Raw genomic sequence first — 23,588 nt, 5'->3', positions numbered from 1 at the left:
ACAATGGACATACCTGGATAAGAGCATCCTCTAATTGCTCTAGTCGCAACACTCCATCCTCCAAATTGGGCTCCTCTGGATTCTTGTCCCAAATCAACAAGTCTTTATTAGACTTTGCATCTTCACAGTAATGGGACAACAATCGCAAGTTGTAATGAACATAAACCAAGCTCTCTGCCCGGTCTAAATTCAACCTGTTCCTTTTAACACTGTGGATGAAAGCATAAGAGCTCCAACACCTCTCTGCAGAAGAAGTGTTTACCACCTGTGATAGCACCCGCAATGCCAAACTCTGTAGAAGTGGAGTACCCCCTCCATGCATGTTCCACCACTCAAGAGCAGAAAAAGTCTCTCGATCTTTAATTGCATGCATGCTCCCAAATGGACCAGTGTTGAGCGTATAGTTGCTCACCTGTCTCCGTACCAATGCAGCCTCCTCCTCATCAGGGATTAATTTACTCAATGCAGCCATATATTTTTGGTGAACCTCTTGATCTTGGTGTGGTTTTCTCCTGCTTCCCCCCCCAGGTGCTGGTGTTGAAAGCCATGATGGATGATAGTATTTAGGTGTCAAAACATATGCTAATGCATGCAATGGAACATTTAGCATTTCCCATCGGTTTTGCACCTCTACACGAATATAATTGTACAAGTTGATATCTCTAGGCTCAACAATGTCTTTAATCTGCCCCAACATGCTATCCATTTGCTCATACACCTCCCTAATTACTGGTCGATCTGAATCTGCAAACTTGATCATGTAATAAATTGGTTTGGTGAATTGCAAAACATATTTAACTTGTCCCCAAAAGTAACTGTCAAGAACAATGTCCTTGACTGCATTAGCACCATCTATGTCAGTGTTAATTTCATCCCATGTTTCAGCACACACCAGATTAGTTAAAGCTTGTCTCACCTTCACTAGCCGCCTAAAGGTGAGGTAATAACTAGCAAATCTTGTCTTTGCAATTTTAAGCAATTGCAACTTGGAGTAAGTGCCATAGAAGTAGTTTACCCTTGTATGCCCTGTGATGAATTTAATGAGCTGCTTCCCTCTCCTGTAAACCTCAGCAATCCACCCACATTCTTTGTGTTTCACAATATCATGCATCAAAAGGTTCAATGTGTGAACCAGGCACCCAGACCAAAAGATGTGTGGATGAGTACGCTCAATAATTTTTCCTGCTGCCTTACAATTTGCTGCATTATCTGTGATCACTTGAACCACATTATTCGGACCAACATCTTTGATTGATTTCAATAGGAGATCTGCAATGTTTTGTGCAGATGCAGTGATGGAGGAGGAGTCATGACATGCAATAAATACTGCACCACTAGAAGAAACACCAAGAACATTTATCAAATGTTGGTTTCTAATATTTGTCCACCCATCTGATACAATGGATACCCCAGAATCTACCCACTCATTTGTAAAACGTGTCAAAGCTCTTTGAACCTTAGCTTTTTCTCTTTCTAATAACACTGTTCTAGCTTTCTCATAGTTGGGGGCCTTGTATCCTTTTGGGGCTTCATTGATGGCCTTTACCATTTCATGCCAATAGGGAGAGCGAAGCACATTGAATGGTACACCGCAAGCACAAAGAAAACGGACTATCTTTCCATCCACATCATCCCTCCCAGCAACATTAAGGAAATCCCCTATTGTTCTTCTACCTCCAGAGCTTGCAGAAGTACCATGAGGAGATGAGCAACTACCAAATTTAGAGGTTGCACTTGATTCAGAATGAGTTTTTTGTTTCTTGTTTTTTTGTTGTGCAGCCATCTCTATTTGGATGTATTTTCTTCTTTCTTCAGTTGAAATGTTTGGGCAAATTTGTACCCCCACAGAACCCTTTTTTTCATCACTGTCCAGCACCCCACAAAGATGCCTCCTCAGACGGGTATATGAACCACAATATGGTTTTCCTCCATGACAACCATGAGGGCACACAAATTTGTAAGATCCACCACCCTTTCCCCCATCAAGTTTGGTCACATAGTTCCACAAGGGTGTTGATGTAGCTTTCCCATCTTGTGTTTCAGTGTCCCCTTCAAGTTCATCCCCTTCCTCTTCAAACCCTTCCTCCTCATCATACATTGGGTCACTACTATTAGGACCATCACCAATGTCCTCTTCTGTTTCGTCCCTTCTATTCCTCACCCTTGCCATCATTAAAACCAAGAGTGGAATGATACATAGAAGCCAAAAGAACACCATCTTGGAATATGGATATAGGTGGTGGACAACGGCAACCTGTAAATAAAGGAGCAAGTAGAAACAATGGGAAAGAGTAGGAGAGGGAGGAGAAAAATACAAAAAAAATTTCAAAAAAACAAGGGAGTTTGGGGTTTGAACTTACCTCTTTAGCTCTTGTAGATGAAGTCCTCCAAGCTCTTGCTCCAAGCTCGTCCTCCTTCTCCTAGCTCCTCCTTCTTCACTTCTCCAAGCTCTCCTCTCTTCTCCTCTCCTTTCCTCTCTTCTCTTCTCCTCTCCTCTCTTCTCTTCTCCAACTCTCATAAACTCAAAGTGAGAAAATGAGGAATGAATGGGGGCTTTATTCTTTTCATTCCTCACCTTAACCTCACTCTAACCTCACCCTAACCCACCCCCTTAAGGTTGAGTGAACATAATTAAAAAAAAAATTAAAAAAAATGTGTTTTTCTCCCTTGGGCGCGCCCCTTTCCGCCGAAGCGTACGGAAGCGTGCGTGAAGCGCACGCTTCCTGCTCCGAAGCGCGCTTCGGAGCCGGCGCTTCGGAAATTCCAGGAAGCGCTAAAAATTTCACGAAGCGCGCTTCGTACGGCGCTTCCTGGGCGCTTCCGTACGGGGCACGCTTCGGAGCTTCGATCCGGGGGGGGGGGGCGCTTCGTGCAACACTGTTTGGGAGTGATAGAACTGCCAATCGCCGATATGCAGTTCATGCGGGATTCGGGATGCAGGATTGCCCATCGCTGATATGTCGTACCGCCACGTGGAGGAGAGAGAAGGGAGTGACCATGCCTTGGTTTTTCCATGCATTTACTTTGTTAATGATTTTTCGGCCTCCCCGACGATGTACCGCTATATCGCAAGATCAACGGTTTACAGGTCTTTTAAGTTCAGAACCCCGCCGATCGCCAATGTCGCGGGACTGCGGGCTGCGATATCGGCATTCGACATTGCGAACCACCAATAACCTTAAGTGTATGCTCTGGGACCTGCGGGACTGCGGGATTGCGGGATGGCCGATATGCGATGAGATTAGCTCCCGGACCCCGATTGCGATTTACCTTTGTCCTTTGGTGTTTTTTCCTTTGATTGCTGAGCTTTCCATGGGTAACCTCAACATGCTCTAACTTCTGCTATAGGAGTCCATCCTTGGACTTCCATATACCGTTGGAAAGCTCTTTCTGAGCACTAGGCAATGGAGAGGGTTTGATTTATCTCTAAGACTTCACTGCTATTTGGCACTTGAGGCAACTAAAGACTGATAAAGCAGTGAGTGACAATAGCGCAATCGTCATCCTCGCCTTTCTTGTTAGCTTTCGTTGGAGCATCCTTTGAGTCAGAAGCCTCCCCTGTGCCCTTCTTCCGGGGGCACTGAGTGGCATAATGTCCCAGTTCCCCACAGTTGAAGCATCTAACCTTGGTTATGTCCTTTCTCTTATGTTTCCCTTGTTGTCCCAACGATGCGAGAGCTACATCCTCCTCCTCCTCCTTGACCTGGGCTCCCTTGCCGCTACTCCTTGTCTTTGTCATCCTCCTTAGCTCTTCTTGTCGAAGAGCTACCCACATCTCCTCCCAACTAGGGAGAGTTGCTCTGCCCAAGATACTTTGGACAAAAGTCTCCCAGTCCTTAGTGACTGCATTTAGGGCAGTCCTGACCATGAACTTAGGAATTGTTGTAGACCCCACGGAAGTCAACTGGTCGTGAATGCTTTGCAACCTGAGAAGGAAGGGATTGATCTCTTCTCCCTTCTACATCTGGTATTGTCTCAGCTGATTTTCTAATAGCATCTTCCGTTGGACAGAAGATCCTTGATACAAGGTGGTCAGCGCCTTCCACATCTCCCATGTTGTGTTTTTCTAAGCAATGCGTGGTACAGCATGATCTTTGACCCCGTCTAGGATCATGCACTTGGCCTTAGCTTGGGCCTCCTTGTACTTCTTCAACAGATCAACGTTGACTGGCTTAGCAACTACCTTCAAGGCATAGTCCTTGATGCGATGCTTGTCTAGGATTGCCAGGATCCTAGCCTTCCAGATGACAAAATTGGATGCTCCATCCAATCTGTCTTGATCCCTCAACCCATTCAATGCCATTTTTGCTCAAAAATAGGACTGGTTCTTTTCTCCCTCTCCTGCTGTCAATCTAGCAAGACTTGGATCTGAATTTCTTTGGCGCAAGAAATCCTCTAAGGAACAGGCTCCTCTAGACTCCCTTTGAGTCCTGATTTCCTTCACAGAAATCCTCTCGCCAACTGTTGAATCACTTCCTCTCCAATCCTCCTTTGCTGCTGCAACCCGGATCTAGATTTCTTTGGCTCAAAATCTGTCAAGGCAGTGACTCCCTCTACCTCGGCTTTGTCTCCACAAACACTGTTCTGCACCAACAAAAACAACGTCCCACCAACTCTTCAAATTGAATTTGCTCTGCTCCTCCAGCCCCGACAACTGGCTAATTCGAACCTTTCAAGCTCTGCGCTGGCCCAGAGAGATAACACAGTCACTGTGTGGGCTCCTCTCTAGCTCTGCGTCACCCTCTGCAGGCTCGAAATGCTGACGCAGGCACTGCGTGAGCCTCTGCGTCACTCCTGCAGCTACTCCTCTACCTCTGAAACAACGCTGTCACTCAAGACAACTGCTTCTTTGCAGCAAATTCTCTTTACATAATTCGCGCGTGGACCTGTGGTTTATGGGCCCACGTATACATCGAAAGCATTTTAATTAGCGGACTTCACACCAAACGTGACCAATCACCGCCGTTCCCACTTTGACTTTTCCTCAGGTCGAGCGCTTCAATTTGCACCGTTGATCTCACTTCTCTAGAGCCAATGGATATCATGTCGTCCGCTCACCAACTAGCCCGGACGATCTCCACCGTTGGTCAGTCCCGCTTGATCCAACGGCTATTGCGTAATCTCGCGCAGATTCTTGCACGATCGTTATCAAGTTCTGAGCACGCGAGAAAAGTAGTTTTCTCGTGCTACGTGTCGACCGCTAAGGTTAATCGTGTAGAATTTAGAAATATCGATTCCCACCTTTAGGGCGCACGAGATACCACTTCCCACTTGGGAATACTGCTCCATCCTTCTGTTAACACATGGTGTTAATCTCCACCATTCCTCTTCCACCATTATTATCCGTCGATCTGGCCGATCTGACGGTTTTCGCTGTGCTGTTCAATCGACTCCAGTTGCGATTGAAACTCTCCTCTGTTGATCTGTTCTCAGATCCAACAGATCTCTTGTTCGCCTATCGGTGGAATTGCGTAACAACACAAATTTATCTCTACCGTACTTGTTTAAGGCGAAGTTCATAGGAACTTCGTCCCTTACATTCACACAGTGAAGAATATATATGTAAACATACACTGACACACAAAATCTAGATAACAAGCATATTTCAATTATATACAGAACTCGATTACAGGCTAAGGCCTCACGGCCCGAATCACAAATTTCCCTGTGGCTACATTGCGTACTCTATATCTCTCTTTCACACAACACAGACTCTCTTATATAGGAAATTACAAAGGGAGGAATCGTTTACGATCCATGAGTTTCTGCCACAATCGCTCAATCAAACCCCTAAATCTCTCTATACGCATACATGGCAGAGGATTACATTTAATCAAGTCTTCTAGAGACTTATCAATTCCATCAATTTAGCTCTGTTTAAACAGAATTCGCCCCAGTTTACAATGATTGTCCATGTTTCCCCTTTCACAACTTTGAATTTAAATTTTAATTAAGGGTGCTCCAATGCTCCTGCATCAGAGTCTCGAGGTACAAAAATTTATGACCTCCTGGTCATATGCTTCTGGTCTTCGTAACAACATTCGTGAGTTGCAACAAAACCTCTGCAGTAACAAGTCTCCCTGCTACATGATACCTCACTAAGCTTCTCTCCTTTGAGCTCAGTCTTTTGGCATCTCTCTAATTCTCTCCTCTGGAACCATATGAGCACTCCTTGCTCTAGGCTGCTGCAAATCTTCTCACCTTCCTCTGCTGCGACCTGCACAAAAATATAAAGACCACACACTTACCAAATCACAACATATTTGCACCTCCTTCTTTTGCCCACAGAATTTTCTTCTGCTCTGATACCAAAGTGATCACAGCAAAGCTGCCTCTTTACATAATTCACGCGTGGACCTGTGGGTCATGGGTCCACGTATACATCATAAGCATTTTAATCAACGGACTTCACACCAAACGTGACCAATCACCGCCGGTCCCACTTTGACTTTTCCTCAGGCCGAGCTCTTCAATCTGCACCGTTGATCTCACTTCTCGAGATCCAACGGATATCGCGTCGTCCGCTCACCAACTAGCCCGGACGATCTCCACTGTTGGTCAGTCCCGCTTGATCTAACGACTATCGCGTAATCTTGCGCAAATTCTTGCACGATCGTTATCAAGTCGCGAGCATGCGAGAAAAGTAGTTTTCTCATGCTACGTGTCGACCGCTAAGGTTAATCGCGTAGAATTTAGAAATACCTGTTGCCACCTTTAGGGCGCGCGAGATACCACTTCCCACTTGGGAATACTGCTCCATCCTTCTGTTAACACGTGGTGTTAATCTCCGCCATTCCTCTTCCTCCATTATTATCCGTCGATCTGACGATTTCCGCTGTGCTGTTCAATCGACTCCAGTTGCGATTGAAACGATCTATTCTCAGATCCAACGGATCTCTCGTTCGCTTATCGATGGAATTACGTTACAACACAAATTTATCTCTGCCATACTTGTTTAAGGCGAAGTTCATAGGAACTTCGTCCCTTACACTTGCACACGCAATTTACAGTAAAGAATATATATGTAAACATACACAGACACACAAAATCCAGATAACACACATATTTCAATTATATACAGAACTCGATTACAGGCTAAGGCCTCACGGCCCGAATCACAAATTTCCCTGTGGCTACATTGCGTACTCTATATCTCTCTTTCACACAACACAGACTCTCTTATATAGGAAATTACAAAGGGAGGAATCGTTTACGATCCATGAGTTTCTCCCACAATCGCTCAATCAAACCCCTAAATCTCTCTATACGCATACATGGCAGATAATTACATTTAATCAAGTCTTCTAGAGACTTATCAATTCCATCAATTTAGCTCTGTTTAAACAGAATTTGCCCCGGTTTACAATGATTGTCCACGTTTCCCCTTTCACAGCTTTGAATTTAAATTTTAATTAAGTGTGCTCCGATGCTCCTGCATCAGACTCCCTCTACCTCGGCTCTGTCTCCGCAGACACTCTTCTGCACCAACAGAAACAATGTCCCACCAGCTCCTCAAATCGAATTTGCTCTGCTCTTCTAGCCCCGACAACTGGCTGATTCAAACCTTTCAGAGAGATGACGCAGTCATTGCGTGGGCTCCTCTCTAGCTCTGTGTCACCCTCTGCAGGCTCGAAATGTTGACGTAGGCACTGTGTGAGCCTCTATGTCACTCCTGCAGCTGCTCCTCTGCCTCTGAAACAACGCTGTCACTCAGGACAGCTGCTTCTCTGCAGCAAATTCTCTAGATCTCTCAGCTGGTGTCTTCAGTGTCCTATGATCTGCAATGCTCTGATACCATGTGAGAATTTTTGAATCTACACATCAGAAATCCTACTGCAATCACTGGTTTATCATCTCCTACTTGTTCTTTACATTCAACAAGTTATTTAAATATTTAAACAACGATGAAAACACTATTGCAGACTACACAAATATACAGATCATGAACTGAAATAACCTGAGACAATCACACAAGGGACACCGTTATTTTTGGACAATCGTCCCCGGAAAAACCCAATTCGGGAAAACCGGTGCAGCATATAGAGGGTTTGTATTATTAAGCAGATTTATGAATACAACTAGGGTGCCAAATCCGGCTCACCCAACAGAGAATAAACCTGGCAGAAGTACCTCTATTCAGAGACAGATATTTTGGCAAATTCAGCAACTTGATGATCAAACCCCACAGATGACAATTGTTGTTCCCAGTGTTGGACAGCGATGGCTTCTCCTCTGCGTTGGAACTGTGTCACCCTCTCAGTGAGCCTCCCTTGCTCAGAAGTCGATATGCTGAACTGTTGCTCTCTCTGCCCCACAGAAAACCCCAGCGCTGCCTCTAAGGAACTGCGTCAGCCCCTCTAGGTTTTGCGTCACCCTCTCTGGAGCTGCATGGTCTCTCCTGCTGCTACTCTGTTTCTCTGCTATGTATCCTCGGCCTTGGACTGAAGTCCCTCTGCTGAACTACCCTTCTCAACGCAGTTCAGATCACTTATCTCGAATTTCTTAGCAAACCACGCCCCAGAAAAATCGAACTCTTTGGTCTCTTGGTGTATCTCCCACTGACTTTCAAGCCTCCTCTTATACTTTTCCTGTTGATGAATCAACGCCCGAGATTAAGCCTAATCAACGGCTAAGATTAAAGCATACTTGATCCTCGTCACTTAGAAGTTTCTCACCCATATTCTTATTAATACCCATTAATATTTTTATTTTCCTAAGTTTAGACTTAGGAACCCATTAAAAATATTAATTATTTTAATAACTCCTCATCCGGGTGGGATTTTTCCAAACGATTTCTGGGTTTTGGAGATCTCATGTGTTCTAGCCCCTTCACAAAATTTCGGATCTAGAGCACATCCGATACTACCCAAAATCAACATGGTGAAAGTCCGTAAAGAGAAGGGAACCTTAGCTAAGGTGACAGTGGGTTATCGCTCCATTCTTGCCCATCGATCTAGCAGTTGGTCTATAGGATCCCTTCCTAGGACCCCTGCTAGTTTGAGCGGTAACATTTTGGCACCGTTGTCGGGAAGGAAGCAGGTCTACCTCCCTAGTGTACCATTGAGGAATTGATTCATAGACGACAATTCAAATATTCCTCTAGCAACTCCATTCATTGTCAAAACCCTAGTTTGCTTGAAGGTGACAACATTCCTCCTTTAACTAGGGCCGCCGCAAGAAGGCGAGAACGAACTACATCACCTGTTAGAACTGCCCTTCTCCATGAGTTTGAAAAGGTCAGAGATTCTACACTGAAAATGGCAACAAATTCTAGCACTAACCTAAACCAAGAACAACCTAAAATGACTAAAAGTGAAAGGTGTTTGGTTAGTGTCTTTGCCCCTCTAAACTTGAGTGATGACCCTGTTACTGCTCAAACTAGCAGGGGTCCTAGAAGGGGATCTTATAGAGCAACTACTAGGTCGAGGGCAACAATGGAGCGATAACCCACTATCACCTCAGCTAAGGCTCCTTTCTCTTTACGGACTTTCACCGATGGGAGGAGTCCCAGTATGTGAGGAATCACTAGAATACGTATAGTCAATGATAAGATAAAGAACTGATTCCTAAGCCTATTTGCAAGAGAGACTCAATTAAATGGGTTGCTTGCTTTAGAAGCAAGGTGATGGGCTCTCTAGGAAGGACTAAGAGGGCTTTTAAGGATAGGGTTTGGGAGTATGCTTTGTTAAGGAAGCCCTTAGTCTCAAAGGCCTTATGAATGCTTGGCTTCTAAGTGATTTTTGTGGAATTGGAGTCAACAAGTTGCGGGACCACAAAGGGCCAAGTGGACTCGAAATTAGGTCAAGGATATGGAGTTGATCAATCAAGGATGTACTTGAACTAATTAGGGAAAGGAAGGGGATCAAAGAAATAATCTTCTTTTGATGATTTGATGCTATGATCCCAATGAGGTCACTAGCCAATGGGAAACCAAGGGCAAGAATTGATCTTCGAGCTAGGGCTTGAAATATCTAAAGATCCCACCGTCGGAATTTTGTGAAATTTGGAGGGCTCCTTGAGGACACACCAGTGCAGTTGTGGGAAAGAGATTGAATTCTTTTGATGGCTAAATCATGAGAAAGTGATGCCCTAGGTGACCTATGGAGGCTAGACCTAGAAAAAGAGGGGAAGGTGCAAGGAATTATCTTTGAAAATGATCACCTATGGAAGGATCAATGCCTTATCCTTAGGGGAAGATGGAGTCAAGATGAAATTAGTGATTTAGAGGAACTGCACCCAATCAAGGAGTCTTCTAGACAACTTCGCATGGCAATTAGGGCATGGGAGCCGCTGCTAGAAGAATTTATACTTCAATTTGCAATGATCGATGACTTATCAAGATGTGTTCAATAGAAACAATCTCTAGGAACATTCACACTTTCAAACATGATACATGAGATGATGCAATGCTATAAAAGACTAAATTTCCACATTTTCGCATAAGAAAATCAATAAATTTTAGATCCAGTATAGCGAAAATCTCAGCAACATCAATGTATTAAAGTAAATAACAAGAATAGACATGAAAATATTACTTGCATGTGTAACGAGTATACCTAATCACCAAATTATGCCAATAATGAAGCTCTAAGAAAAGAGAGATATCCAAACATCAAAGTTCATCCATTACATCCAAAATCCTCCTCCAAAAGGGATAGCGAAAATCTCACAAGAGATAAGAACCCAATCCAAGTGATGATGATGAAAATGAATCATCTCACTTCTATTTATACACGCTTTGATGAATTCGATTTAGCTAAATTGGCCTAATTGAGCCCCTAAAATAAAATAATGTGCATAATAACAATACTTTTGGTGATAAGCTCACTAAATAGCTCAATAACATAATAAGAAGCCTCTCAAGAGGGTCAAATGATGAACAAAGTGAGTTGTTGGGCCTTTGAGGAGGCGTAATGAAGTCCAAGGGGTACCATGATGAAGAACTGGACTCCAAACATAGTGGACAAGGGGTTGGCCCCTTGTTTCCCAAGCAAGAACCTGTGGGGGCACAAGGACATCCTCATGGGTCTCCAAGTGGATCGAAAATGCCTGTAGACCATCTATAAGGGCTAGGATGATGATATAAGCCATCCCTCTGCAGCAGGAAACGTTCTCTGGACTCTGGAACATCTGCCAAGTGAATGGTGCATGTGTGGAGCCGGTTGGGCATGGTGAACTAGGTGCATCATCCTCATCTAAAAGGTGGAACACGAGCAATCAAAGAGTGGTGTTGGGGATCCATGAAGTATGCTTTGCTATGGTGGAGGCCCATGGCTCTCAACACTCATCGTACAAGTGCCAATGTGGCCCTCTAGAGGGCTAGGACCCCTCGTATAGGGAGACCCACCTGCAATCCTGCATAAGATCCAATGCGTCCTCTTGCCCTCACTTCATGGTGGCATGCCCTTCCATAGTGGGCTTTGGCATGTACAAGTGTCTTCAAGCTCAATAGGGGGGTTAACCAATGACCCTATTAGTGGGATTTAACCTCCAAAGGGGGGTGACATGTCCATGGTACATCCCTCAAATGGTAGGTGGCAGATGATATAATAATGGAGCAGAGTGGGGATCAGGGGAATCATCCAGACCACATGTCATGGTACAAGGGTAGTTGTAATAGGGGAAGCCCACACCTGGGTATATGAGTTAGGAGGGAGCAAATCGTGGTACATCCCTAGCCTTTGTTTTGCTACCTTTCTTCATATGCCTTTTGCCTTTTGACTAATTTCTCTTCATAACTGCTTAGGGCTCCAAGGGATGAGAGCATGATGTGTAATATGTAGTAGTGGATACCCCCTGAAGGTGGGGTAATTCATTGTTCACCAAGGGTTGGGACAATCATGGGTTCCTTAATGATGGAGGGGGCTCATTTAGGGCCCATAGGAACTAGAGTGATGGCCATAAATAAGGGGTAGAGCTCATGTCTGGGTTTTTCCCATGTGCTAAATTTGTATGTCCCGGCTATCTTTTGCATTTTGTGGTACATTTCCTGTTGAGAGTGGCCAAATTATGCTTTTTCTTTTCTTTTTAGCTGCATCAACTTTCGGGGCATTGTTTTAGGCCTGACCAAAGGTGTGGACAAGGGGAAGGGGAGGTTAACCCTATGTGGAGACATGTGGGCCTGGATGGGAAAATAGATGAATGGGGCTAAAATGAGTGGAAGGGGATGATGTAGGTGGTATCGAGAATTGGGACCACACAACCAAATCGAGATTTCCCATATATTGCCAAACCTGAAGCCAATGGCCAGTAAAGAAGATCCCATGGGACCAGGATACAAGGGTAACCACAAAATTGGGCAGTGGAGACAAGAATACAGACCTAACCCACTCTTCCCACCAAATCCCTCCACCAATCCATGCCAAAAGTGACCATGAAAAGTAAACAAAATTACTCAATCAAACCAATGAAAAGTCATACCTTTGGGGTCGAGAGGCCCACCTTCAAACATACAATCATGACAAGTGGTTGAGGGACCACATGGCTGGCTGAGGTGGCGGAGACAATGGCACATTGAGCTATTTGGTGGCTGTAAGGGGTTGTTGGCTGTCGACTGAGGATCATCTAGGAGAAAATTTCTCCTATATACACTACCCATAGGTGGTGGGTAACAAACCCCAAACCTTTACCTGAGAAGTATAATAACTGGCTTCCCAAGTTTAAGGGTGATGCTACCATAAGTTCCTGTGACCATGTTGAAGAACTCTATTGGAACATTCCTCCTAGGATGATATTTCATGAAGACAGAATCATGATGCTTTTTGCTTTGTCTCTCGAGGGGCAAGCAAGGGAGTGGTACCTGTTACCCACCATTTTGTGGTAATATCCCTAGGAGAATTTTTTCTCCAAGATGGTCCTCAGCCGATAGCCAACAACCCCTTGCAGCCACTAGCTAGCTCATTGTGCCATTTTCTCCGCCACCTGAGCCAGCCACGTGGTCGCTCGCCCATCTGTCATGATCATAGGTGGGCCTCCCGAATCTAAAGGTATGCCTTGTCATTTGAAATTGACTATTGTAGTTTTCTTATCATGGACACTTCTGGGCATGGATTAATGGGGGAATTCACGAAAAGAACGGGCTAGGTCTATGCTTTTGTCCCCTAGACTCGGTGTAGGAATTAACCTTGGATTCTAGCCTCGTGGGATCTCTTTTACTGACCATTTGGTTCCAGGATGGTATTTCACAGGAAACACTGATTTTGGTTGTGTGGTCCTGCTCCCTTATCTGCTTATATCACCCTCTTACCATTCCTTATTACCCCATTCATCCTTTCTCTCGCTGGGTTCACATTCCTCCATTTGGTCCACATAGGGTTAGTTTGCCCCTTCCCCTTGCCCACACCTTAGGTCATGGCCTGGAATGAAGCGACTGAAATGTACTGAAAAGAAAGATAAAAGCATATATGGCCACATTCAACAGGGAAATGTACTATAAAATGCAAAAGATGGCTAGGACAAAATACATTTAGCATGTGGGCAAAAGCCAATACATGAGCTCTACCCCATCATCATGGCCATCACCCTGGTTCCTACAGGTTCTATGAGCCTTCTTCATCATATAGGAACCCATGATTGTCCCAACCCCCGGTGGGCGATGAACCGCCCCACCTTAAAAGGGGGAATTCACTGCTATATCTTATACTTCATACTCTAACCCCTTGAGCCCCGAGCAGTTAATCAAAGAAAATCATAAAAAAGCATATAAAGAAAGGTGGAAAAATCAAGGTCGGGGCACCTCATGTACCACAATTGCTCCCTCCTACACATTATAAACCCAAGTGTTGGTTTCCCTCTTATTAGCTACCCTTGTACCCCAGCATGTGACCCAGGGATACCGCTTTTCAATTCCCTACTTCATTCACTTATCTGTCACATGCCACCACCTTTTGAAGGATGTACTTTGACTATATTATTCCTTTTAGAAGTAGAAACCACCTAATAGGATTATTGGTTAACCCCATTTGGAGTTTAGGAGACATTGGCACATCCCGAAGCCCATTATGGAAGGGTAGGCCATTATGAAGTCCCCACTTGTGGTCCATGATTAGGTAAGCTCACTTACTTGATTTCTCTAATGACTTCTTGTACTATAAGGCTAGGGGACGCATTGGATCTTTTATGCAAGATTGTAGATGGTTTCCATCTTGGGTTTGGTCTCCCTATACGGGGTCCTAACCCTCCAGAGGGCTACATTGGCACATGTAGGGTGAGCGTTGAGAGCCATGGGCCTCCACAGCAGCAGTTTGCACTCCATGGATCCCCACAGCCATTCAGAGATTGCCCGTAGTTCACTTATTGGACGAGGAAGATGCACTTGATCCATCATGCCCAGCTGGCCAAAGATCTACACCATACACTTGGTGGATGATCCAGGACTTGCACGATGATGTGGCACCACCTACACCATCATCTATCCCTTGTGGGTAATACAGGCATCTTCAATTTGTTTGGAGACCCATGAGGACACTTGTGTGCCCCCAAATGTCATTTGGAGCACCACGGGTTATTACAAGGGGCCAACCCTTTGTCTATTGCTTTTGAGGGTCTTATTCTTCATTGTGGCACCCATGGACCTCATTAGGCCTCTTAGAGGGCCCTATGACATGCATAGATTATTATTTGACCTCTTGAGAGCCTTACTTTTCCATTTATGAGCTAGTTTGGTGGGCTTGTCACCAAAAGCTGAACTATTAAAACATTATTTTCTTTTTGGGGCTTATGTAGGCCAAGGAGGCTAATTCGAACTCCTAAGTTGTGTATAAATACAAGTAAGATGAGCTCATTTGCTCATCATCACTTTGGTTGGGATCACTTTTCTCTCTTGAGATTTTCGCACTTTTTCTAGAGGATGAATTGGAGCTTTATGAATGAATTTTGATGTGTGGATATTGGTGTATCTTCTCTTGGATCTTCTCTCTTGTCAATTGTGAATGGTTGGATATACTTTGTTACATGTAAGTACATGCTTTTTAATGTTATTCTTGTTTACTTTTGTCATATATGTTGGACTAGGATTTTCATTGTTCTAGGGCTAATTGCTGCATGCATTTACTGCTTAAATTTGTGGAATTTGTCTCTATTATAGCATCTCTCAATGTATGGGCCATGTAATATGAGCGAAATCTCCTAGGGGTAATTCTATCAAAGAATTTGACCTTGATAAGCCATTCCTTTTGCACATCGAAGTATAAAAGCTGCAAGGTTGCTTCTTCTTGACCTAGAAGGCAAGCGAAGTGATCTTGAGGCCTCCTTGACTGGGAACCAAGAAATCCTACTCATATTCATCATAGACTCCATTCTCCCAAAGATTAAGGCACTGATCTACCAAGGGTGGTCACTAAAAATCATATTCTTTCACCTCCTTCTAGGTCTAGCCAAGTTGGGGTACCTAGGGCATCAATTTCTCGACAAGCTAGCCATAAAAAAAAAATTGAACTCCTAGGGTCTCCTATGTTGACCTTTCCTCTAGCTCTCCTCCAATTTTGAAGCCATTCCGACAGCGGAGTTGGGAGAAAATCGAAACCCTAGCTCCGGGCTCAAAACTTGCCTTGCCATCCCCAAAGATATACCTCAAAGGGTCAAAGCGACATCTTCGAGTGAAAATACTTTGTTTGATCCTTTCCCCACCTTTTCTAGGGTAAGAATATCATTGGTTGCTGCATTCTTTCCTCATACCCTATACTGCGTCCACTTGGCCCCGTGTGGTCCCGCTCCTTTGAAGAACCATTCTTCAAGAACCATATAGGATACGAATTCCAATAAGGATTTTAGGGCTTGGGGAACTCCTTCACAAGTCTCATCTCATAAACCTAACCCTCAAATCCTCTCTTCTTTTCACTAGATTACATAGTGCCTCGCTTAGAGAGCAAGCAAGCTCCATCCTTCAAACTCCTCTAGGAAAGGGTTTATTTGGGTCACTCATATCCACTCATTGACTTATCCTTCATTGGTGACTCCATATGTACTGGGTCTCCTCCCATTGGTGAAAGTTTGTAAATAGAAGGGAGCCTTAGCTAGGTGACAGTGAGCTAAGTCTCTATTTGTTGCCCTTGGTCTAGCATTTGCCCTTTAGGAATCCCCCTTAGGTCCCCTGCTAGTTTGAGCGGTAACATTTTGGCGTCGTTGTCGGGGACACGAAACGTGTGCTTTGTTACCCATATGACATATTGACATATCATTATTGGCGACTCCATTGGAAGAACGAAGCCCTAGTTCTTCATTGAACTTTAAGGTCGATGATTGTAGGGTGAAGCAAGCATTTTCTAGGCATCTTTAATTTCACCCTGATGACTCCTACATATGTTTCATGTATACCTCAAATAGGTGTTCATTCTTTCGTAAATTTCCCGCTTTGGACATTGCTAGCATCCATGGACATCCTAATCATGTCGCGAGAAGGATGCTGCGTGGGATGCCCGTGTTTGATGGTGATCCACTCTCTGCAATTAACCACGTAAAAAGATTTAATGCGCATGCTTCAAGAGAGAAGGTTGTCCACCAAGATGTCCTTATGTTATTGTTCATGGGGTCGCTCAATGGCCATAACTCATGGTTGCCTGATCATGAACCTAGGAGCATTTCATCTATTGAAGAGTTCGTTGAGGGCTTTCTTAGACATTTTCAAGTACACCCTGCATTAAGCATCTAAGAGGAAGCTTTCATGGAGCATCATCAAGACATTAAGAATCTAGGTAATGAACAAGAAGACGAGTCCTTGGGTGCACATGATGAAAATGATAATTTTGAGGACACATGTGCTCGGAAGGATGAATTTATGGAAAGTGAAATTGAGACTAACCCTACGTTTCTCAAGGATATTACTCCCAATGAATCCTCATTTGAAAACCTTGAGAGAGATGATTCCATTAGCCCCTTGAAAGATGACATTAAAGATTATTTCCACATTGAAAAGGAAAAATGGGAAATTGTTGGTCCTCAATTTGATTGTGCTCCCATTTATGACACTGACAAGGAGGAAGAGGATGAGATTGATCTTCCCTTCCCCTCGGGCACTATTTATGATGACATACCCATTGATACCCTTGGGAAGGAGAATCTTCATTTTCCTTTGCATAAAGAGGGGTAGTGGGAAGTGATCAACTTTCCTTTTAAGAGAGACCCGATCTTTGATACTAAGGGAATTGATAAGGCTCCCACTTCTCCTAAGAATGATTCTATGTTCAAATCACTTGAGCCTTTAGATTATGACTTTGGGAAAGCACAACCCGTTGAATACAATACTTCTTTCTCCCTGTTTCCTATTGGTCATCATCTTGGGTCTTCATCAAGTGATTCCCTCACCCCTGGTCATATGATCTCAAGTAACTGTGAGCCCTTTTCCCCTCCCGAGTATAGTGTCAAGGAAAAGCCCATCATTGATTATACTTTTCCTCCTTGGACGCACCCTCGGGGTTTTGATCACTCCATAGTCTCCCCTCTCCAGTGTAATCATCATGTGCAACCTACTTGTGTTTCTCCATCTCATCGTTTTCCCTTTCCTGCTAATCATAACCCGATGAAGGCCATAAGCCATGACAATGATGGAAGTGATATGTCGGAGGTCGCCATCCATCGAAAGTTTATGAGCTTGGTTGTTGACATCTCTATATTTTGGTTGCAAGAGAAGATCTCATGGACTAGATTACATCCTTTTCTTACCTCTTCTCACATAATCATCCATATGTGGGCATCATATTTTCCCACCTCCCGCCCATAACATCCTCCATGTGTTTGGGTTTGCATTCGCTTTGGGACTTGCTGCATGAGTAATCATATATTTATATTGACTTGATGATATGTTGGTTGCACTGGCTTTATGATTACACTTAATAATAGCTTCGTCATATGCATGTTAGGGTAGAATGCATTGCATGTTGATTTCTGCATTAGAAATAACATCATATGATATTTTTCATGGTAGATAGGTGCATATTGGCATATTTGATTTTATGTTGATTTTATGGCCTAACATATAGCATGTGCAATCATGAGACGCCGCGAAAGCATGCTGCCCCTTGTTTTTCCATCTATTATATGTGCAGGTGACAGATCTACAGTAACCAAGAGATTGTTGGAGTTCTCATGACATCCCGTTCGAGTACCTTCGCCCACTTCTTCAAGAGATCACGTCCCAGTTGGAGCCAGATGTTACCCACCATTTTGTGGTAATATCCCTAGGAGAAATTTTTCTCCAAGATGGTCCTCAGTTGGCAGCCAACAGCCCCTTGCAACCATCAGCTAGCTCATTGTGCCATTTTCTTCGCCACCTGAACCAACCATGTGGTCCCTCGCCCATCTGCCATGATCGTATATTTGAAGGTGGGCCTCATGAATCTAATGGTATGCCTTGTCATTTGGAAATTAAGTATTGTAGTTTGTTTATCATGGACACTTCTGGGCATGGATTAATGCGAGGATTCGACAGAAAGAGTGAGTTGGGTCTGTGCTTGTCCCCTAGACCTCATTTAGGAATTAACCTTGGATTCTAGCCCCATGGGATCTCTTTTACTAACCATTTGGTTCCAGGGATGGTATTTCACAGGAAGCCTCGATTTTGGTTGTGAGGTCCCGCTCCCTTATCCGCTTATAACACCCCCTTTCCATTCATTATTACCCCATTCATCATTTCTTTCGCCTGGGTCCACATACGGTTAGTTTGCCCCTTCCCCTTGCCCACACCTTGGATCATGGCCTGCAATGAAGACTAGAGGTTGATGCGACTAAAAAGAAAGAGAAAAGCATATATGGCCACATTCAACAAGGAAATGTACCACAAAATGCAAAAGATAGTCGGAACAAAATACATTTAGCACGTGGGCAAAAGCCAATACATGAGCTCTACACCATCATCATGGCCATCACCCTAGTTCCTACAGGTTCTATGAGTCTTCTTCATCATATAGGAACCCATGATTGTCCCAACCCTCGACAGGCGATAAACCGCCTGACCTTAAAAGGGGGAATGCACTACTATATCTTACACATCATGCTCTAACCCCTTGAGCCCCAAGCAGTTAATTAAAGAAAATCATAAAAAGGCAAAATACATATAAAGAAAGGTGGAAAAATCAAGGTCGGGGCACCTCATGACCACGATTGCTCCCTCCTACACATTATAAACCCAAGTGTGGGTCTCCCTCCTATTAGCTACCCTTGTACCCCAACATGTGACTCAGTGTTGTCCCTTCTCATTCCCTACTTTATTCACCTATTTGTCACATGCCACCACCTTTTGAAGGATGTACTTTGACTATATTATCCCCTTTAGAAGTAGAAACCACTTAATAGGATTATTGGTTAACCCCATTTGGAGTTTAGGAGACATTGGCACATCCGGAAACCCATTATGGAAGGGCAGGCCATTATGAAGTCCCCACCTGTGGTCCATGATTAGGTAAGTTCACTTACTCTATTTCTCTAATGACTTGTACTAGAAGGCTAGGGGACGCATTGGATCTTATGCAAGATTGTAGATGGTTTCCATTTTGGGTTTGGTCTCCCTATACGGGGTCCTAATCTTCCAGAGGGCTACATTGACACATGTAGGGTGAGCGTTGAGACCCATGGGTCTCCACAGCAGCAATTTGCACTCCATGGATCCCCACAACCATTTAGAGATTGCTCGTGGTTTACTTATTGGACAAGGAAAATGCACCTGATCCATCATGCCGGCTAGCCCCAGATCTACACCATACATGTGGTGGATGATCCAGGACTTACACGATGATGTGGCACCACCTACACCACCATCCTAGCCCTTGTAGGCAATCTACAGGCATCTTCGATTTGTTTGGAGATCCATGAAGACACTTGTGTGCCCCCACATGTCATTTGGAGCACCACAAGTTATTATAAGGGGCCAACCCCTTGTCCACTGCTTTTGAGGGTCCTATTCTTCATTGTGGCACCCATGGACCTCGTTAGGCCTCTTAGAGGGCCCTACGACATGCATATATTATTATTTGACCTCTTGAGAGGCTTACTTTTCCATTTATGAGCAAGTTTGGTGGGCTTGTCACCAAAAGTTGAATTATTAAAAACATTATTTTCTTTTAGGGGTTTATGTAGGCCAAAGAGGCTAATTCGAACACCTAAGTTGTATATAAATATAAGTGAGATGAGCTTATTTTCGCACTTATTCTAGAGGATGAATTGGAGCTTTATGGATGAATTTTGATGTGTGGATATTGGTTTATCTTCTCTTGGAGCTTCTCTTTTGTCAATTGTGAATGGTTGGATATACTCTTTTGTTAAAATTTGGGTACCAGAGGACAAGTGGTTTCCTAAGGCTTTGATCTTTGGCCTAGGGAAAAGTGTCCAAATTTATTTGTACTTTTTTCCTAAAGTGACTTTATAAGTGGTAAAGTCAATTTAATTTAAAAATGACTTTATAAGTGGTAAAGTTACATTTTAATTTAAAGGTGACTTTATTAAAGTCAATGAAGAATTAGAAAGTGAAAAAGTGACTATGGAAATAAAAGGCCAAGTGGGTCTTTATTTAAGTGGGTGAGTTAAAAAATAGAAAGTGAAAATTAAATGCACATTTATTCTCATCCCTATATCTAAATGAATTTTAACCATTAGATCTTAGGGTAACCCAAAAGGTCATTTAGAGAGTAAAAGGAGAAGAGAAGAGAAAAAAGATTAAAAAAAAATCATTCTTTCATGAGCATTTGAGAGAAAGAGAATAGAGAGCAAGGAGAAAATTTCTGAGGAGTGAGGAAGTGAAGGAGACCAACAAGAAGACATTTCAGCAAATCTGGGCAGCAGCGTTTATTGGCACGCATCCAAAGGCAAAACCATATAGCAGGAGAAAGGCACAGAAGTCAAAGAAGAGGGACAACAGCAAGGGCACGAATTTCGAGGCAGTCGTACTGCTGAAATTCGTACGGTCCATACAACAAGTTCTAGGCACGTTTTTCGAGGCATGTCATACAACATTTAATGTTGTTTTATTGTTGGAAATTTTTTTGTTTTGGCTGTTTGCTGATTGGCACGATTTTCAAGACAGAGTTCAAGCACGAAAATCGAGATAAGTTGTAATTTCTGGTCGTCGGAATTTTTACTGTGTATTTTAGTTTCTCTGTAAAAGCATTTTCAGAAATAAAGAAGAGCTCTCAAATTGGTTTTCCCCAAGAGTTGTAGGGGGTTTTTCCAGGGTCACATTGACAAAAAATCATTGTGTTATTTTCTGTGTGGTTGTCATAATTTTGCTGTGTTTTATTTCTGCAATTTCAGTAGTTTTGAAATCTTTAAATTTGTGTTTTCAGAAAATATTATCATTTCCAGATTTTAGAATTTTTATCATGCTTGGATTTAAAACTAAATGCATGGAGTGATAAGGAAAACTGATAACTGGAGTGGGAGTTGAAATTCTTCATGGTAATAGAGCTTGGTTGGCTGAAAAGTGCAGTTTGGGATAGCAAAGTGAAAATTACAGCAAGTTGATTTTTACACAGAAAACATAAACCTTTACCACAGATTTGAAAATTTCAGTTTGGTAGGACAGTGAAACATGTCTTTGGGTTTGAAAGTTGAAGACAGGTTGGATGGGCAAAACAACTACAATGCATGGAAGGAGAGAATCCAAAGCATCTTTGAGGAGGCAGAAGTCTGGGGCATTATGGTAAATACCACACAACACCCAGTAGCAGTACCTGCTGACCCTGTACAGTTGGCAGAGTTTAACAAAAAAAATGCTAAGACAAAAAGATTGATTCTGGAAGGAGTCAAAGATCATGTCATTCTTCATGTGAGAGGAAAGACTTATGCACATGAGATGTGGACAGCCTTGACCAGTCTTTACCAGAGCTCAAATGAAAACAGAAAAATGGTCCTAAAGGAAAAATTGAAGGCCATTAAAATGGCTAAGACTGATAGTGCTACAACATACCTCACAAAGATCATTTCAGTGAGAGATGAGTTGGTAGTCGTAGGTGAGATCATTGCACCCATTGAGTTGGTGAGGATTGCTTTGAATGGTCTTCCCAAGACTTGGGAGAATTTTATGGATGCCATTGTTGCACGGGAAAACCTTCTAGATTGGGAGAGGTTGTGGGATGATTGCATTCAGAATGAGATCAGAAAGAACCATCTTGGGGCAACCAAACAGGTGGAGGAGGATGACAATGTGGCATTGTTAGCAAGAGGCAAAAAGCGCAGAGCAAAGAAGCAAGCTTCCAACCGTGGAGGCAAAGGCAAAGGTAAATGCAAGCAACAGAACAAGAAGAAGGACTATTCCAAGGTCAAATGTTGGATTTGTCAAAAGTTGGGACACTATGTTGTTGTGTGGTCGGAGAAGAAGAACAAGAAAGGGAGAGACAAACCCATCGCAGCTTCTGCAGAGAGCTTTGATCAGGAGTTTGGGTTCATAGCTTGTGAGGCCACTAGTGCAAGATCACCTGCCATACAGGTTTAGAGGGAGTGTGCACTCCCCACTACTAGCAGAGCATCTTCTAGCATTTGGTATGTTGACAGTGGCGCTTCCCGCCACATGACAGGAGTCAGAGAGTACTTCTCAGAGCTTTTAGAGGATGATACTTATATGGAGGTAGTACTTGGTGATGAAAACATTGTTAGAGCAGTCGATGTGGGGACATTGACATTTGTTAGGGGACCCAAACCTCCCTTGAAAGTGTGAGATGTTCTATATGTGCCTGGAATGAAGAAGAACTTGATATCCATCTCAGCACTTGAGGATAAAGGGTATGATGTGTTGTTCAGGAGAGGGCAGGTGCTTATATATCCTAAGGGAACTCCAGCTTCTTCAGCTAGAGTGATTGGTGTGCGCCATGCCAAGGTGTACAAGTTCTCATTCCAGCCCCTGATGCCATTGACTAGCATCACCCGAGATAGGACCGACAGCAGATCTAGTAGTTCAGAGTTGTGTGAGATTTGGCACCACAGGATGGGGCACATGTATCATGGGGCCTTGAGTACATTGCGGGAGATCACCACTGATGTGCCAGATTTCAATTCTGATCACCTTGATGTATGCAGAGGATGTGCTATGGGGAAGTTTGCCAGATCCCCTTTTCCCAACAGTGACAGCAGAGCGACCGTGATCCTTGACTTGATTCATACCGATGTGAGTGGTAGGATGTCTCATGTATCCTTGAGTGGCTATGAGTACTATGTTTTATTCATTGATGACCACTCCAGGAAGACTTGGATTTATTTCTTGAAGACCAAAAGTGAGGCCTTTAAGCGGTTTCAAGAGTTCAAAGCTCTTGTGGAGACCCAGACAGGTAGGAAGATCAAGGTCCTCAGGTCGAACAATGGAGGGGAGTATACCCTTGGTGAGTTTGTTGATTTTTGTGCTAAGACAAGCATTAGGAGGGAGTTCACAGTTCCTTACAACCCCTAGCAGAATGGGGTTGCGGAGAGGAAGAACAGATCCATTGTAGGGGCTGCCAAAGCCATGCTTCATGATCAGGGGTTACCTTTATTTTTGTGGGCAGAGCCCTGCAACACTGCTGTGTACTTGCAGAACAGGAGTCCACATCGTGCCTTGGGGAATGTGACTCCGGAGGAGGTTTTTTCTGGGAAGAAGCCTGATGTTGGGCACTTTCGTATCTTTGGGTGACTTA

General features: G+C 43.6%; 2 protein-coding genes across 3 annotated transcripts in view; one reads left to right on the top strand and one right to left on the bottom strand.

Annotated features, from left to right (window-relative positions):
• The window catches only part of LOC149235308 (uncharacterized), a 177,288-nt gene that overhangs the window by 107,957 nt on the left and 45,743 nt on the right, over positions 1–23,588 (top strand). The gene's annotated exons all lie outside the window — the stretch shown is intronic.
• The window catches only part of LOC149235309 (uncharacterized), a 29,833-nt gene that overhangs the window by 523 nt on the left and 5,722 nt on the right, over positions 1–23,588 (bottom strand). Inside the window, exon 2 of the mRNA XM_089460989.1 lies at positions 14–265. Coding sequence (XP_089317115.1) covers positions 14–265 — 252 coding nt within the window. The remainder of the gene's footprint in view (positions 1–13; positions 266–23,588) is intronic.

This window comes from Pinus tabuliformis, chromosome 8 (genome assembly GCF_031772625.1).
Source record: "Pinus tabuliformis cultivar Carrire ecotype Pingquan chromosome 8, CPIR1, whole genome shotgun sequence".
Taxonomy (NCBI): Eukaryota; Viridiplantae; Streptophyta; class Pinopsida; order Pinales; family Pinaceae; genus Pinus; species Pinus tabuliformis.
Note: the sequence above shows the minus strand (reverse complement) of the source record. Positions and strands in the feature narration are given on the sequence as shown.